The sequence below is a fragment of the Plecotus auritus genome, assembly GCF_963455305.1.
Source record: "Plecotus auritus genome assembly, chromosome: 5".
Lineage (NCBI taxonomy): Eukaryota > Metazoa > Chordata > Mammalia > Chiroptera > Vespertilionidae > Plecotus > Plecotus auritus.
In genome coordinates this window covers 174,604,482-174,623,386 of record NC_137776.1, presented here as the reverse complement: position 1 = coordinate 174,623,386, position 18,905 = coordinate 174,604,482, and the positions used below count along the sequence as shown (strand labels likewise).

Below are 18,905 nucleotides of genomic sequence, written 5' to 3'. Positions count from 1 at the left end.
ATGTTTAATAAAGAATAATGTTATGGAGAAGGTGACATTTACACTAGATTGGGAAAAAAGCACAAAGGTTAGAGATTTGGTTTGGAGGTGTATCTTCCAGTGAGGTGATTTGGGTAACGTGCTCCCTCTTTCTAAACTTGAATGTCCTTATCTTTGAAAACAAACAGAGCAAAACCAACCTAATGGAGTGGTTATGAGACTCTGTGCCCTCATATTCATACATGGCATACAGAAGGTGCTCAACAAGTCCTGTTACTCTTCACTGGCACAGACTGAGTTTTTATCAGAAACCATTGCTGAATTCGTTTTTCAGGAAAAGGTCTTTTCGAAAAAGCAATTAATTGCATTTCTTCAGTCTCAGCTGGTATAAAAAGTGGCCAACTGGACAGTGATTCTGCAATTTCTGGAGAGAAAAACAAACACAACAGAGTTGAAAGCATTGTCCATTATGTGACTCAAGGCCTTGTCTCAAAAACGCCACAAGATACATTTGTCCTGGAATTAAGCGGAAGGGGTTATCAGATGTTTTATTTTCTGTTCAACAAAACAAGACAAAAGGAATGAAGAGAATGCCCACCATTGCCCATTTCCATTTCTGATTTCTCACAAAGCTTCCTCTTCCACAAGATTAAGGAGATATGGTCCTGAGTCCAATTTAAAACAATAGAAAGATTAATAGTAGATTAGAGCCAGGCCAGCAAGCCAGTTAAGAATGGGAACTTTGGAGTGAGATAAATTTGGGTTCAAATGTGTCATAAAATCCAACTTTACTGAGCCTCATTCTTTAAAAAGCCTGTATAATGGGGATAAGAAAAACTACATACAGTTCTGAGGATTAAATGAAATAATACAATAACCATTCAAGATACTGTCTCATAATAAATTATAGCTAATTATTATTACTACTAAAGAGTAAAAATAAAAGTGATAAAACTATGTTTTCCTACAAATAAAAGATGCAGTGTCAGGCAACAATCTTCATCCTCAACTAAAACTCTACGTTTAAGAAATGCCTGGGCACTTGAGGTGAACAAAATGACACACTTTGGAATGAATCAAAGGACCAGGGTTGGACTCTAGAAGCTGCTGTTTCAGCTCCCTAGTCATAAGCCTGCAGGAAGACTAAGAAAGGACTCCAGTTCATTCCAGAACCACCCACTTGTGGACATAAAAGGTTAAAAAAATACAGAGGAAGACAGTTGGAGCTCACCAGCTCCACCTCCAGCCAGAGTGATTCCTAAGCTGGAACCCCTAACCCTACCTCAGGCAAACAGTGTGGTCACCGGCTCTCTTTTCTTTATGGCTTTGTAGAACAGGCAATTACTAAATTACCGATTTAATTTTTTTTTCCAGACAGAGCGTAGAGATGCTAAAATATTCTCAGGGCTGAAAATAAACTTACGTTTTAATATGAGTTAAGAAGATAGATGGATTTACAGAATACTGCTGAGCAGTTCAGATAGACTGAGTTCTAACCTTGTGAAAAGTTAAAAACTGAGTACAGTATCTAACACATAGTTGGTGCTCAATGCAGGTGGATCATTATTACTCTGGCACAATTTTTACAATTGACAATTCTACTACATGTGTTAAATTAATAGAATGGAACTACTGTTGGGAAGGAAGTAGAGAAGCCAGTGTTTAGTTAACACCCACTGACATATATACTAGTCACTATGTAACATGATATCCATCGTCTCATTTAATCTCCCAGGTAACCCCATGACATCTATAAAAATGAAGAACAGTATCAAAAATGTTAGGGGATTCTTCCTAGCCCCTGAAGCTAGAACACATAGTGCTAGATCCAGATTGGCTGAGCTCTCTACTGTTTATTTGGTCACTGTGATTCAGGGTGTTTAGATTTTTTTTCTCCTGTAAAATAGAATGATTACTGGTCCTCCTCTGTAGGCTCCTTAGGAGGATTAAATGGGATCATTCCTATAAAAAGCATTTAAATATTGCTTGGAACACAGTGCATACTCAATAAATGTAAGCTGTTATTAGGATCGTTATTTAGCAAAGATAGGTTTTGAATACAAATTTCTTCTGCTCCCAAGTTCACATTCTTTCCAGTGATTCTCAACTTGGGCAGCCAATGAACTTCAATGTATCTGTCTGGGTGTCCATAGATGTATCATTTGGGAAAGGCTGGCAAAATTACATATTTATTAAAAACCTAGTATGTTCAGAACATTGAACATATTGGCACCACAGAAAAAACTAAAGAAGCAAAAAATATACATTTTTACATCTATATAAATGTACACATGTGTAAATCTATATATGTGTGCACTTATATATACATATTTAATTAATGGTACTAAAGCAGGAGATATGTGCAAAGTGCTGGGCTAAGCATTTATCTATACACAAATATGAATGCACCAGAATCGTCTGCACAGAAAGGGGAGACAAGCACATGTGTAATTAAATGTAATAGTTGGTTTTGGGGATGTGCCCAGAGAAATTCAGAGGAAGTTCTAGGACAGCCCAGACGAGGGAGCCCTTCAGGCTAGTGGAGGAGGGATGTGGTGGCAGAAGTGGCCCTTGAAGATCCTTGCCCTGGAAGGATTCCAGTCTTGGAGGAGAGACTTAAACAGGAAACCGAGAACAATGCAAGATCCGATCTAATCTCCTTCTGGATCCTACCAGCCAGACAATGCCGGCCTAGGAATTCTGAGATGAGACTAATCTTTCTGCCTTGGAGTAAGAAGTAGGTGGGGCTCTGGCTCTAAATTGAAGCTGGTGAAAGTGCAGCAGTCCATAGCATTTAGATCCTGAAAAAAAAGAGAGGTCACTCATTTATTGAGCACCTACTATGTGTCACAGCACACCGTCCTCAGGATACATCCATATTAAGGCCACTGAGACTCAGTCTCAGACTTGCTGGAGGTCATAGGAACCCAGGGCAGGGTGACTGAAATGTGTACTTTGCCCCTCCCTCACTTCCTCAAACCCTTCCCAAACTTTAAGACTCCACCTAGGTGTTGTTACTCTCCTAACTTCCACTAGACGCTGACCTCTTCTCTGGCAAAACACTTTGTTTTTACTTATTGCCAAGTAATAAGAGTGGAGGGACAGAACTATTTTTATTCTAAAGTAGTTTTTAGGACAAAAATCCCCAGGAAGAAGGGACTCCTTAGAGTGGGGGGAAGGTTAGAGGGAATTGACCAAGTATGGGATGATTAAATGGGAATTATTGTCACACTGCAGTAATCAAAGGCTCCATTGCACTTCATATTTGGAAGCAACCTTAGGAATCTTCAACTCCTGTTCTTTGATTTCACGTAAGAGCAAACTGAGGTCCAAGATCTCACACAGCTCAGAATGAGAACCCAAGTCTCCTCACTCTCAGATGATTGCTCCTTGACTACAGATAATGAAAGATCAAGGAAGGGATCAAAAGAGGGATAGCAGCGTGTGACATATCACTTATTACATATAAGTAAGTAAGAATGCCATGCATAGGCCAATGATTACAGTGGATCATGAACCAAAGGTTACAATTTACCCAGTCTACCAACTCAGTCAAAACCAAACACACACATACAGAAAACATACATACATAGATACATACATGCATAAAAGTAAGAGTGTCTTTCAAGACAGGTGGGATATAATGATAAATGGATGTTCCATGAAAGACCAGTCCAAGGCTTTGCCAATTGCTCCCAATACATCTAGGAGCTGAGTCTGCGGCTCTGGGAGCTCTGAGACGTGGCTCTCTCTGTCCCTTTCTCTTTGTGCTGCCACAGGACAGCAATGAAAGCCTGGGCTCCCAAAATGTTGTTTGTCTTTAAGAACCTAAGGAGCTCTTAGTCCTTGACAACAGCAGATTAAATGGTGTTTATATAGCATTTGTATGGTTGAAGAGCATATTTTGTCCTCAAAATAATGTGAAATGCCTATTCCCATTTTAAAGGTGAGAAAGTGTAGGGCTAGTGAAGCAACTCAGGGCATAGCACTGACATGTGTTGGAGTGAGAGGGGACTGAGAACTATAGCTTTCGTGTTCTGACTTCCTGGAAGAGTTGACAAAGCTCCAAACGTCTAGAATTATTCAAAACCATTGTATACAATGACTTAGCAGCCCCTGGAAGAAATAGAGTTTCCAAATGACTAATTGCTGCAAATGAAGTGAACTAGTAGGCATCTTCCAACTTCTATTGGGGAAAGAGAGGGATTTTGTGAGATATAATTTATATCGTTTAATATAGGTGTGTTTTTTTCCTTTTTTTTTTTTTTAATTGAATGGCAACCTCATGGCTTTTCTAGATGACTTGGCGTTGCAGAAATTGAAAGATTTGCTTAGGCAAATTCCTTATCCATGGCACTTCTTTCCACCCAGTCTCTGGAAACACATGTAGAATAGGATGCCATTTTCATTTTATAACTGGAGAAAGTGAGTTCAAACATTCTTGGCCCAGGACTATATGGCATGTTCCTTCCAAACCAAGATCTGAATCTGGGCTCTCCTGTTTTCAGAATGGTGTCATAATCCCTGCATGCTGCTTTCTGGCTTTTATAGAGGGGATGTCTGACTCAATTGCTCATTCTACAACTCTGCAGAGTTTCACAACCACTTATTCTCCACTGGTGTTCCCTCTCCCTGAAGAGTAGGAATGAGCCCAGCTCTCAGATAGCATCTGGAGCAGCCCTGAGGACCAGAGCACATGGGGAGCAAAGTGGCACATTGGTGGAGTACATTTCACCCCCAGGCTTCCAGCATGCTATCCACATGCAAACCTCACACAGCATATTTTTATCACTACATTATTTGAACAGACTGGTAATAATGTGTAATCCACCACTGCTAACTCATTTTGACTTATTAAACACTTGGATGAAAAAAAAAGAAAAGAACTGTTTTGCCATAAGGGGGAGCTTTTGAGTTCTATAAAGAGGGGGAACAAGAAGAACAAAAATACATTACATCTATGTGCCAGTTCAAAACAGACCTACAAAGCAGCACATTGGTCAGATCCTTACCTGGGACTTGAACAGTGTTAGAGAACCTGAATTTCTCAGGTTGATTTTTTAAAAAATAGGCAAATTAATATTTCACTCTCATTTTTCAATATTAAACTAAAATAATGTCTAACAACCAACAGAATATTTTTTGAGACTATTCAGGAAAAGTGAGAGACCTGGCTGTGCTGAGTCCACAGCTTCTGAAAGGCAAATGCCTTGGAAAATGCCATTCCTCGGGGTTTCTTCTTCGGAGGGCAGCTTTTGGACCCGCTGAAGCCAGCAACACAGGGGCTCAGGGAAGAGGGGGGACTTTCATCGTTGAATAACTTTAAGGTAATTCTGAGAAAGAGAAAGGGAGGGAAGGATAGGAAAGGCAAGAGAGAAGGAAAAGGGGGAGAGGAAGAGGAAGAGAAAGAGAGGGGAGAGAAAGAGAAAGAAGGAGGAGGAAGAGGAGAAGAAGAGAGGAGAGAAGAGAAGAGAAGAGAAAAGAGAAGAGAAGAGAAGAGAAGAGAAGAGAAGAGAAGAGAAGAGAAGAGAGAAGAGAAAAGAGAAGAGAAGAGAAGAGAAGAGGAGAGAAGAGAGAAGAGAGAAGAGAGAAGAGAGAAGAGAGAAGAGAGAAGAGAGAAGAGAGAAGGGAAGGGAAGAGAAGAGAAGAGAAGAGAAGAGAAGAGAAGAGAAGAGGAGAAGAGAAGAGAGTGAGGGTAAGAGAGGAGAGTGAAAGGGAGAGACAGCATTAAAAAAAAATCTGAGAATCAAGTTTCAAGACTCTTTATGTGCTATAGCGAAGGATGAGGTTTACCAGCAAAGTGCAAAGGAGATCCTGAGAGAAGAGAGAGGTGTTTTATTTTTTTTTCTCTCCCTCCAGGAGGGGGAAAAATAATAATGAGGAGGAGGGGGGGATGAAGAAGGGAACAAAAGCAAGCAAACCAAAACAAAAACAGGAATGTGTGTGTTTTGAGCAGGAATGAGGAGAGCTGGGAGGACCATAAGGGGGTGTGTACAGAATTTCATTAAATTGTTACTTTAAGATTGTCTTCTTTAAAAAAAAGAGAGAGAGAGGGAGAGAGGGGGTGGAGAAGCGGAAGCGAAGGAAAGAGGCAAACGGCAAAGTGGAGGCAGGCTGGGTAGCTTGGCCTCTCCAAACTGATTGATTAGTCATGATCCCCGCAGTTTTAACAGGGACTCATTCAATTGGGAAGGTGGAGCGCTCGGGAGCAGATTAGCATACGCTTGTTTACTCATCTTCTGAGGGATTTTCCCCCCCTTTCCTTTCATTTTGTGAAGAAGGAGGGAGGGGAGGGGGGACCGGTGGGGGGAGAAGGGGGCTGTGGCTTGTGTTATAAAGGACGCAAAAAATAAATAAATTAGAGCATCTTTTGGGGGGAGGGAATTCAGCGGAGCAGTGTCTTAGAGGAGCTTTTTTTTTTTTTTTTTTTTTGGTAGAGCAAGAAATCATATAAAATAAAATGAAATAAAACAAGGAGGAAGGCAACCAGCTGTTAAGAGGGGGGATAAGGCAGATAAAGGAGCGGGGAGAGAAATTAATTGCCAACCGGGAGGAGTTGGGCTGTATTTTTCAAAGGTGGGGGTAGTGGAGCACACACCTTGAGGAGGAAAGCAAGAAAGAAAAGAAAAAAGCAAGTGAAAGGGGGGGCTCGCCCAAGAAGGGTGAAGAAGCGAAGAAAGTCGAGGCGCCGAGTCTCCCAAAGCTGGCAGCTCCGGGCGGCGGTGCAGGGGCGAAGGGGGGGCGGGGGGGACCGTCGGACATGCGGCTCTGGAGTTGGGTGCTGCGCCTGGGGCTGCTGAGCGCCGCGCTGGGCTGCGGGCTGGCCGAGCGCTCCCGCCGGGCCCGGAGAGACCCGCGGGCCAGCCGCCCCCCGCGCCCCGCTGCCGGCCCGGCCACCTGCGCCACCCGGGCGGCCCGTGGCCGCCGCGCCTCGCCGCCACCTCCGCCGCCGGGCGGTGCCTGGGAAGCTGTGCGCGTCCCCCGGCGGCGGCAACAGCGGGAGGCGAGGGGCGCCGCCGAGGAGCCGAGCCCGCCGAGCCGGGCGCTCTATTTCAGCGGGCGAGGCGAGCAGCTGCGCCTGCGGGCCGACCTCGAGCTGCCACGGGACGCGTTCACGCTGCAAGTGTGGCTGCGAGCAGAGGGGGGCCAGAGATCTCCGGCAGTGATCACAGGTAGGCGAGGGCGCCTAGCGGGCGCTGCACCGGCCCGCAGCCCCAGGGGCGCGCGGTTGTTTGGGCGCGGGCGGCGGGCTGGTCCGGGGTGGACGGGTGTGTCTGTGCGGGAGCCGCCCATCCGGAGGCGCGGAGGCACCCTGTACGAGCTGCCAGGCTCACTTTGCCCTATCTGAGGAATGGGTGCTCTCAAAAGGTGTTGCCACTTAAACCCCGGTGGGGGGTGGGGGGGTGGGGGAGTCACAGGGAGCGGTCCTGGAGGTCCGGAGACCTGCGGTCGGTCAGTAAGAGCTTCTCCCTGGGAGCCTGAAAAACAGGAGCCTTTTCGGGATGGTCCAAAGTGCTGTCTGTTTGGGATGGAGGGAAGGATGACCCAATTGGGATGCATGTGAAAAGAGGCTAGGGGACCATTGCTTTCTTGGACTTTTTAATCGAGGTAACCCCCCTTCACTTGACCCGGTTATCCTGAAAGCCTGCAAGGACGAGGTTGTTGTAATCTCCTGGATTTAGAAGTCCTTGAAGTGCCCCAAAGTTGCTCTCTGCTTGATCTCTGCCTCTGGGATTGACCTGTTTCCTCCCAGCCAAACACCACACACACACACACACACACACACACTCACTCACTCACTCACACGCAGAACCATCCATGTCCTCACTTTTAAAGCCTGTTGCCTGCTCCTCGGGGCTGGGGCAAGACCTTCCTCACGCACACCCTGCCAGTCTTCCCGGACTTGGCTGCTGAACGGGGTGCTTTTCTCATTTGGGACTTTGAGTTCTCCCTCCTCACCCTCCCACTCTGTCCCCTTCCCGGTTCCATAGCAAAGCCCAGAGTGAAACCGGACACTCTTGGAGGGTTGCAAACCTTAGAAGTGCTCCAAAATCCATACCCTCGCAAAATGAATCTGTGGCAATGCCTTTAATAAAACCGGGGGACCGAGGTGGGGTGGCGCTGGAGGAGAGAAGGAAAGTTTTGCCTCTTCTGGCTGGGAGATTCCCTTCCTGCACAAACAGCCTTGCCAAGTCCTGGGACGTCTTAAAGCCAGAGAAGGGGTTCCCCCTTTGCTGCAGCCAGGAACGTGAGGAAGCGTTTTTGCGATCCCACCCCGAAACACACACTTTGTTAGAAGGGAAAGCTCTAAGCTCTTCCGCAGCTCTGCTCCTTTCTGCCTCGGGGTGGACTCCCTCCCAGGTAGCTCTGACTCTGTCCTGTTTACATGAAGCCCATTTCAGGGGACCCCAACTCAACTACTGTGCCAAGAATGTGCCTCTAAAGCTCCCACTCTCCTGCTACCAAACCAAGAGCTAGAAAGTGATTTCTCCTCCTCCCCCCCCCACATATCTGACGTCATCGCATGCTATTTTTTTCCTCCTTTTTCCCCAGGAAGGAGAGGGAAAGTGAGCTCATTCACTTTCAGTCCCCAAGCCCTGGTCACCCAGAGCGGGATATAATACAGGGTAGAGGAGAGACGTTATTCATAATAATGATGATGATGATAATTCAGGACTGCGGTATGTTTACTTCTCTCTGGGAACATCGGAGAAGCATAGAGTCTGTTGCTTGGAGAGGATTTTTAAAAGATGAGAGGATCTGGTTTTTCCCCGTGTTTACTTGTGATAACCAGTGATTTGGAAGGCTTCCCTTCCAGAGGGGAGAGCCCAGGGTTATACAGGTATCATCACTGAAAAGGCAGTAAATGCATTTAAACATATATGTAACACCTGGGATTGCACAGGAGCGTGCTTGCAATTGTAATTCAGACAAGGAGCCTCTCTCCACACGCGTTCTCCTGTGCACTCCGTCACTCTCCCACACAAAGATTTGTGCAGTAAAATACTTAATTGGATGGGGGACGCTAGGTTATTATTGCTTGTATAAAATGCCTGGTCCATTTTATGTGTGGAAATAACATTCCTCTCAAAAAGGAGAAAAAAAGGCATTGCTGTAGCGCAGCACCAGAAAACCAGGAGCTTTTCTCCCGAGGATACTGGTGGATTTTTTCCCCTCCCCTAGTTGAGTTGGAGCCAGATTTGGCGGTGTGTAAACACCTGGCCCTGAGCCAGAAAAGACTCATTCTGCGTATCCTCCACACGGGAGAGACTGTCGGACGAAAAAGAACCTGCTTCTCCTTGAATTAAAAAGCAAACAAACAGAGGTTCTTTGCAGAAGCACTTTTTCAGCTTCTCCCTTCGTGTAAGTTTGGGCTGGGAGAGGCAGGGCCCAGGTGGGGCAGCGGGGATGCAGGTGCCTAGCCATATCCTCCTGCTGCCGGAGAACTAGGGCCCGAGTTTGCTGCCTGACCTCCGCTGGCTCTCTGAGGCTGGGCGTCGCCACTTTCCTAGGAATCCCTGGTCACCTATCTGGAGAGAGCAGGCATCTCTCAGCGGGACCCCGCTGCTATTTCAGGCAGAGGTTGCTGCCTCGCTGTCAGGCCAGGCTGCCTTACATCACTCTTTGCTGCAGGATTCGACTGGGTTTCGCAAAGGTCTAATTTTACGGTGCAGTTAACCGGGTCTGTCGTCTGGCAGAGGCAGGCCTTGCTGCTCCTGGTAGGCGGGCCGAGCTCCCAGATCTGCCTGGGATGCTATTTCTGCCCCGGTTCAAACTTCACTGACACCAGTTCAGACAGGAGCTTGGAGAGGCAGAGGGAAGGAGGAAAGGAGCGGTTTGCTTCTGAAGCTCAGAAAACATGGCTTTTATTTTCCCAAAAAGGAAGGAGAAAAAAATATATATGTATGAAAACAGATATATATTAATAAATATAAAAGGAAAGGCTTGTGCAGGCAAAAACAAAGCTAAAGTTAGAGAAAGTGCCGTGTGCAGGATTCTCCGGATGACCCCCAACAAGGGGTGGACTTTAGGCTTGGCGAATTCTTTAAGGCCACTGGGATCAGGGTGCTGGGAGGCTACCGGTGCTAGTTCTCTCTTTGGCTGAATAGGGAGGCAGAGACGGGAACAGAGGAAGGTTGTGTCCTGGATGACAGGTCTTCAGTGGCAGGAACTGGGATTTAATCCCAGGCATCCTGACTTCCAGGCCTCATCCCCTACACCATGGAGAGAACATGTCTAATAAACACCATCACCTCTCAGCCTCTCAGACCCACCACCCAGGCACAGCCTTCAGTCTTCATGCATGGCGATTGGGGCTGTCTTTCAAGTCCTGGGGTGGGGGTTTTCTGATGCATCCCTTTGTTTTTGTACCATACCAGGCAGGATCCAGACCCCTGCCCCTTGTCCCCAAGTGCCCCCCCCCCCCCAGTGCCCTCCAGTTTGAAAGAGAAAGAAAACGAAAACAATGAGTTCAATTTGCTCCATGGAGCAGAGGCCCTGAGCAGCAGTTAATCTTGTTAAAGTTTCTCCTGACCTGTTAGATGAGTGAAATGTGGACCCCACAAGTGCTGCCCTCCTCCCACCCCACACCATAGTGATCCAGAATCCCTGCTCAGAGGAGAAAGGTATTTACCTGAACCCCATCCAGGAATGCCACCCCCCTGTTCTCCCCCCTCCCCATGCTTTCTTCTTTCGTTCTAAATGTTGGACTGAGTTTGCTGGCTACTCAGAAGTCTTTTTTGTCCCTCCCTTTTACAGTTCCCACTTTCTATTATCCACCCACCCCCCAAAAAAGAATTCCTGCATTTTCCCAACTTGAGAAAGCTAGGTTCTAGGAGTCCGTACATTAATACTATTCTCCCTGGCATTTGTAGTCATGGGGTGTCTAGAATATTGCAATGGTTAGACGCCTATTTTAGTAGTCAGGTTACCTAAGTGGGAGTCCACCTCTGCCCCTAACTGGTTGTGTGACCTTGGGCAAACTAGTTGACTCCTCTGGGCTTCAGCTTCCTCATCTACAGAATTAGGATAGTATTAGTATCTATCCATTAAATGAGCTCATATGTGAAAAGTGCTCAAAACAGGATCTGGTATATAGTAAGTGCTCAATAAACTTCATTCTTGTTATTCAACACGATTTTCCAAAGGTCTCAGTCTTTGTGGACTAAGGACACTTAAAGGCAGGAGGGAAACCAGCGGTTCCTGGGTGCCTTCAAGGTGCCAGGCGCTGTGCTAGGTGCTTGCTTTGTGCCTGCACATTTCACTCTCACAACCACCCTGGGAGGTGGGCATTCTCGGCTCCCTTTTACCAAGGAGGAAACAGAGTCCCACAGGCCATCAGGTGGGCAGAGCATAGATGTGAACCTGAGTACGGAGTGCCTGTTTCCTCTTCGGCAGTCTTTTCTGGAGTGAGAAGAAATGACTGCTGTGTGTTCTTCCTCTCTGCCTCTCTGCATGCTGATCATCACTTACAGGTTAAAGAGGATAAAGAATAAACATACATCTCACCTGGAACCAAGGTTTGACCTAGCAGATCTGTTTTTCTTTTCAAGCCAAATTATCAGACAGACTGGGCTTAGACTTTCTGTTGACAATAGATGCTGTGTGAGTTGAATCAAGTCACTTCATCTCTCTATCCCTTGGTTTGCTCATCTGTGAAATGGGCATAATAAGATTGGGATATTGCAATAAAATAACTATGCAGAAAGTACCTGGCACAGTTCCAGCTCATGTTAGGGACTCAGTCAACAGTAGCTACATCTAGTCAATAACCACATTCTCTTTCCAGTTTGCTAGCTTGGTCTTCAGAAAGTGGGGCTGTTTGTGCCCGGGTAGGGCTCCTCCTCCTGAGTTGCTGGGGAGTCTGTCTAGAGTAGACAGTGTATCTTGAGGAAGAATTAGACCCCCTCACATCTCTTCCTTGCACTTTGATTTCCTCTTCTGTGACCTACTTGGATGACCCCTTGGTGGTGAAAGCCAGAGGAGGTCCAGAAGCACTGGACCTGTAAGCAGGAAAAGCAGATAGTCTCCAGGGAAAGCCTGCACCCCCACGCACAGGAGCCAGACCATGCTCACAGCGGAGTCCAGGTCACAGATCTACTGTCACATGCTGCTTGCTCCTTCCCCAACTTCCACTTCCCCCAAGCAGCCATCACATGTACAGATGGAGGATGGAGGCTGCGTTGCCCTGGCCCCTCTGTACAGAGGAAGGCACACTTGAGGCGGGAGGTGTGGGGCTCAGGAGTGTGGGCAGTGCATGGTCAGCCCAGGCACAGACTGGGTCAGACAGCTCATTGTGCAGCAGGGAAACTGAAGACCAAGGTCATACAGGAGCTAAGAGTTAAACTATGTTCATAAGCCACCTCCTCTTTAGTGGGCCAGGGAGATCATTTGGTCCAATAGTTTCTGTCCCCGGCAGCACTTGGCATCTCCAGCTTTTACAATATCCCAATGCCCAGGCTGCCTTCCAGGGTTTCTGATGTCAGGGCTTGGGCTTGGCCTGGGCACTGGTGGTTTTCAAAGTCTTCTCAGGTGGTGTGGAAGGACCCTCAGTGGGGAGAATCACTGATTCAGTGTGTTGCCTCCCTGCTCTGCAGATGAGGAAACTGAGGCCCAAAAGGGAAGTATTGTTTTCTGCTTATGGAGCTGGTTAGTGGCTGAACCTTCAGAGAAATCAGCTGTCCCGATTCTGAATTGCCAAACATCAGGAAAGACCCTTCTTCTGTTCTTAGTTCCCCTGCTGAGCCCAAACCCCTAGGTGCCCTGGCTGTGACATTACCTGTTTCCAGAGCAATTGCTGTGTGTGAAGCCATACCTCCCCTTCTGGCATTGCCTTTAAAGTGTGAACATGTTTGTATTGTATAACACATTGAGTTTTATGCATCTGATTTTAATTGAATCTCCCCAAGTGCTTGGGAGGGGGACCCCTCAGAATAGGACCAGGGAATACTAAAAAGGGAAGCTTAGTGCCAAGGCATTCCCACTGTGCCTGGGCTAGTCCTGCAGAAAGGGGTATGTTCCTATTTCACTACCACCACCCTCCATACACACACCTGTGATCACTGTGAAAGCAGCACTAGCTGCAGGTCTCAGATGAGAAAGAGAGATCCCCAGGTGCCCCAGGTAGGAGGACTCCCTCTCTAGGCAGCCCATGCCTTGTCTACCTGTGACCAAGGGCTCAGAAATGCAGCAAATGCCTTTTCTCCTCTCACCTGCCACACACCCCTTCCCTGGAATTTCATTTTCTTTGCCTCAGCATTCCTTTATCTTTCTTCTTGATGCTCTGCGGGCTTCGCCTCATACCTCGAAGAACTTACTGGAAATGCTGAGAGCTGACCTGTGGACTTTGGCCCCTCGGCTCCTTGGAAGATCTAAAACTGGGAGTCGGGAGCTCTGAATTCATGTCCTGCCCTGTCCTCCTCTGAACTGTGTGACTTGGGGCCTCTTGAATCAGCCACTGGGGCCTCAGGGGAGAGGGATTCAGGTGTGGTTACACTCAGCATCCCTATTTCACGAGTTGCCATAGGAACCAGGTGAGACATGGTGGCAGAAGCTATTGGCCAAGGTCAGAACCCAATCCACATGCATGTCAACAATAGTAGGAGGAGCCAGAAGGTGGGAGAGGTGAGGGATTTGTGCACTCAAGGTCATTCCTGCAGAGGTGTCTTTATTTCATAATCCACACTGCAAATTATAAACAGTGTAAGCAAATCTTTTGTTACCTGTGACTTCACTGGAGTCCTTTGATGTTGGGACTTCACAGGTCTGCCAAATCCTGCCATTTATTTACTGTGTGATCTTGACAACTTAACTGCCCCTCTCTGGGCCTCAATGTTCTCAGGATGCACAATGAGGAGTAGGGATATAATAGAGATTTTCAAATTGTGCCCACAATTTTATGGACCCCCTGTGAAGGTCTGTCTCTCCCGCCTTCCCACCTTATTCTGCTTAAATTGTGGGAATTTACAAGATTCCATTTAAAGGAATGTGCAGGTTGCTTAATTGCAGAATTTGAGTGGATATGGACTGGCATTAGGAATGATTGTGACTTTTGTTAGGGGTGATAATGATAATATTACATATTTTTAAAGATCCTAATCTGTTAGAAATGCCTGTTAAAGTATTTATGGATAAAATGATGCTATATTTGTATGGTTTGTTTAAAATTTTCCAGAAAAAAATAAATAGGGTATTGGGATGAGGGAGGGTATAGATGAAAGAAGACTGGCAACCTGATGACATCATTGAAACCAGGTTGCAGAGATGTTGGGCTTCAACCAAGTTTTGCCCGTCTCTCTGTGTGTGGTTGGAGAGTTCCATCATTAAAAGTTTTAAAAATGAAAAGAATTTCAGAGCCACAGGAGGAATTGAAGTCTTAGGTCCCTGTGTGTTCGGTGAGCTGCTGTTTTTTCAAATACAGAGGTGGCACTTTGAGAGGATGGAGGACTCTTACAAGGTCACACAGAGAATAACTGAAAGAACCCAGTCTGGGCTGCAGAATTTTAAGCGATGGACCATCCTGGGAAAGCCCGAGGGGAAGGGAAGAAAGGCGGAAAGGGGAGCCTTAGGAAGGACATGTAGAAGGGCCAAGTGGAGCCTTGCTGGTCACTAAAAGGCTTTTGATGGGGGAGAGTCATTGCAGTATGGAATTGCCCACACATTGTGAAAAGTGTAGCATCCTTGGTTCTGTGCATAAGAATCTCCTAGGATCTGCTAGTCATTGTGTCCATACAGAACATATTGTTATGGCACACACACATACACACACATTCCCACAAACCTCTATTTTTCATGGCTGGCTCGTTATTTCTCTCCATCTCCAGCAGTCTTAGGAGTCTCCTAGGGCCATCTACAGCCCTGGGGGAATGACCTGCAGTTGACTAATCTCAGCAAGAGCTGACACCACCAGGAAACGGGAAAGGAGCCTGTGTTCACTGAGGAAGTATTTTGTGCTGGTTGATCATAGGACTCGAGTCAGACAGCCTGGGTTTGATTTCCTGACTCTCCCACCTGCTAGTGCATGACCTTGGGCAAGTTACTTAATCTCTTCAAGCTTCATTTTTCCTGCGTGCAAAATACGGACAGTACTGGCCCCCACTTCATAGGCTTGTTTTGAAGATTAACTGGGCCTCCATGTGGAAAAATGCTTAGTAATGGAATCTTGACCATGGGTAAGCACCCAGTAAACGTTAACTCACGTTGGTATTATGTGTGTCCAGCCCTTGCCACACGTTATTTCAAATTCTCTCAACAACTCTTAGAGATAGACATGCTTCTCCCCTTTGGCAGAGCCAGGCACTGCCTTCCCCTCCCTGGCCACTCTGGAAATGTTCATTGGGATCCTCTTAGCATAAAACAAAAAGTGAAAGGAAAAACAAACAGAAGAAATACTTGATTGTTTCATAATATGTGTGCTCATTGTAGAGAAGGTAAGAAATAGAGATAAAAACAAGAGAGAGTAAAATGTAACCACCCCTTCCCAGACATTTATTTATTGAGTGACTGCTACGTGCCAGGTGCAGTTTTAGGCCTTGAATACAGAGCAATGAACCTCAGAGGAGAATGCCCATGCCTTTGGGAGTTTAAATGGAGGGTCGGGTGGGAGGGGAAAAGTTTATCATAAATGAATGATAAACCATATCTCACAATGTCAGGTGAATGCTTAAGAAGGAAAATAAAGCAGAGGAGGGATTCTAGGGAACCTTGTGTGGGGCTTGCAGGAGGAGTGAGATTTAAACGGGGCTGCTGGAGGCTGTGCTGAGCAGTGGCATTGATGGTAAGCCCTAAGAGCAGACCCATGGCCATCCAGAGAAGGCCATGTGCACTGGAGGAGGAAGAGCAGTGTACTGGGATCTGGGAGGTCCGTTCCAGACCATCAGTGCTTCACTTGATGTGTGACTTTGGGCACTTCTCTGTATGTCTTGGGCCAGTTTTCATCATCTGAACTATGTGGGTAGGGAGAGTCTTATCTTTGTCCTAGAGAACCTTCTAGCAGACATCTCCTAGGATTCGATAATTCTAATCAGGGTTGTCCAAAAACAAGATTGCAAAGTTAGCATTAGTTCCAAGTTTCTTCCCTTTCTCAGTGCATTTCCCTCCACTAGGTGGTGCCTGTGCCTGTCTCCCTCAGGGGCCAAGTGCCCACACACTTTCTGCTTCCTCTCCCCCAACATCACTCGTTCTCAGAAAAGGACATGGCATTCCTTCTTGCTAAGGTATCAATGACTGGGAACAACTTAGAGTGTTACTCTTCCAGAGACATAAATACTTTAATATCGCAAAAATACAAAAACAACAACAAAAAAAAACAAGAACTTTGACTCAAGAAGCAAAGTACCAATAGGTAGAATTTCAGTCCAAGACTGACTGAAGACATTATTTAGGGAATACTGGTACTTCCCAATGGCTGGAAGCCATCTCACCAATAGTATTGCTAATAATAGCTGCCATAATATGCAAAACTCTCATTGAGCAACTTTCCCTGTGATCACTTACTTGGCTAATGGTGAGAGTGCTCAAATTTCACAATTTCTTACTATACAAAGGCCATTCCAGAGAAGTTTTTGACATCAGAGTAGGGCACTGGCCTTTTAGTCTTATCATTTAATCAGATCATTTTATGAATTAAAATAGTAAGACTCTGGAGTCTGTAGCCATCTGTTAGCCTATTTTCCTTCTGGGAATCCCCAGTACTGTCATCCATGAAGGACCTCTTGTTCCCTCCAACCCCTTTCTTTCTCTCTTTCTTCCTACCCCTAAGACCTATTGCACTGACTTTGGCCATTAAAATTTTTCTTCAAACAACAGAAAGAAAATTTGTTTTTCAGTATTATTTACCACAAACTCAGGGTCCTGGAAGAGTAGGAGACACGACCCTGTTTAAATTTTAGAGAACTGAGAAGGTCTCAGGTTCAAGTTCATTTCTAAGTGACAGAAAGTCCAGTGGATGGGAGGTTGCAGCTTAGAATTTAAGTATGTGCATCGGGGGAAACATGTGACTAAATGCAAAACCCTGCCTCTTTTGCCCTCTGGAAGTTTGTGGTTTAACCTGTACCTATCACCTTTGTAGTCAAGAAGGCATTCCTGTATCTGTCCCATGTCCATTTTCCCTTAATTCCTAATTCATGTTGCTCTCTAAACATGAAATGTGGCAGGACTAAATAGGAGCAAATGTGTTTGTATGATATTGGACATCTTTCAGCTACAAAAGCTGATGAGAAAATAGAGAAAGATACATTAAGAAGCCAATAAGGAACAAGTAGGCCTTGCTTTAAGAGATGCAAAATATACAGACAGAAAACATAATACATACTTGTTTTCATGTAAGTCCAAAGACTCAAGGTGTGTAAGAGTGAGAAACACTCATGTAAGCCATTCATTTCATAGATGAGGAGCTGAGGGTTGGTGACTAGCCCAGAGCCGTGACCAGGCTGGGTAAGTTCCTGTTTTCTGAGTGTGAGGCTAGAGCTAGGTCTACTTGTCTCCTCACTTTGCACCCAGTCCCATGAAGTGATTATCATCTATCTGCTGATGTGCATCATTTATCTCCAGATTCTTCTGGACTCCAGACCGATTGATCCAGCTATCCGCCAGAAATGTCAACATGCACTTCTAGCTCAATCATTTTCCCTCCAAATTCCTTGTGTCCTTATCTAGTGCCACCAACTGTGGATATACTATCCACCACATTCAATCAGTCATCAGTTCCTGTCTGTCCTGCCTCCTTGACAGTTTTATAGCTGCCTTTCCTCTTTCTAGCTTAGGCCCTCTTCATCTCTAGCTTTGACTCTTTCCCTAGTAATATGGTGCCCATTTCTATGAGCTTCGACCCCTGCACCCTTTCAACCTATCCTTCAATATCCGATAGCCAGATATTTCTAAAATGCAAATTTGACAATAGCTAGAAGTCTTTCAGTAGCACAGAATTATTTGCAGTACCCCAGATAACTTAGGCATTTATTCCACATCATTTTCTTCATTTAGTGTGCCTCCTATATCCCCATGCACCATTTTTCAGAACACCTAAGCCTCTGCAGGATTCTGCTCAAGGTTCCCTCTTCTAGGAAGCCCTCCCTGATTCTTCTCTAAGTAGAGTTGGTTCCCCACCTCCTTTATCCATCTGCCTCCATTGTACCCTCTATGCAAATATATCAAAAGACCTGGAATTCTTTCTGTCACATTTAATTATGTGCATATTTGAGGTCATCTCCACTTCTTCACCGCCTAGCACAGTGCCTGGCTTTTAAAGGAGTTATATATATTTTTTTGCTCAATGAATGCATGACTGCAAAAGATAACCAGCTAAATATCTAATGATTCTGGAAGAAAGAGCTCAGGAACCTCAGGCATGGTGCATTACGTAACCAAAGCACATGACCTACCCCGTGCGTCACACTCAAAAACATTACACAGTGGTTAATTCCCTTTCTCCTTGAGCAAAGAAGTCAGAAGAGAAAAGAAATCTGGTCTTCCAAAACAGAGCCAGGAGGGAGCAGTGTATTTAAATGCCTCCTCAACTCATATTTCGGCCTTTCTAATCCAAGCCACATTTTAGCCTTGAGTCTACCCTTCCCAGCCCCTCGCCTCTTTGCAAAGCATTGGTTCTGTGTGTGCACTGCAGCACATAATTTGAAGCTTCCCTCTCAGATTTCTCTCTCTGCCCCTATCAGCTTCTTATTGGGCCTCCAGTGTCCTGGCAGTCATATCTGTTGCCTGGGTTTTTATCCATTTCCCTTCTTCTTGATGGGAGAGGGGGTCTTCCCTCTGCTTCCCTTGATCTTGTGAGACCTTGGGATGACCTCAGGATCTGGAATCCTCTATCCACTGTTTATATACCCTTGAGGGGGAGAGTACACATTCTCAGCCGTAATAACAGTAATAAAAGCAGCTAGCTTATAATGAGCACTTACTATGTACTGGCACTGTGC

The 18,905-nt window shown here is 45.9% G+C and overlaps 1 protein-coding gene across 1 annotated transcript in view; it reads left to right on the top strand.

Annotated features, from left to right (window-relative positions):
• Positions 1-6,739: 6,739 nt before the first annotated feature.
• PAPPA (pappalysin 1) overlaps positions 6,740-18,905 on the top strand; it is a gene marked incomplete at its 5' end in the record, with an annotated part of 220,415 nt that continues 208,249 nt past the window's right edge. Inside the window, one exon of the mRNA XM_080671094.1 lies at positions 6,740-7,151. Within this exon, the coding sequence (XP_080527220.1) occupies positions 6,740-7,151 (412 nt within the window). The remainder of the gene's footprint in view (positions 7,152-18,905) is intronic.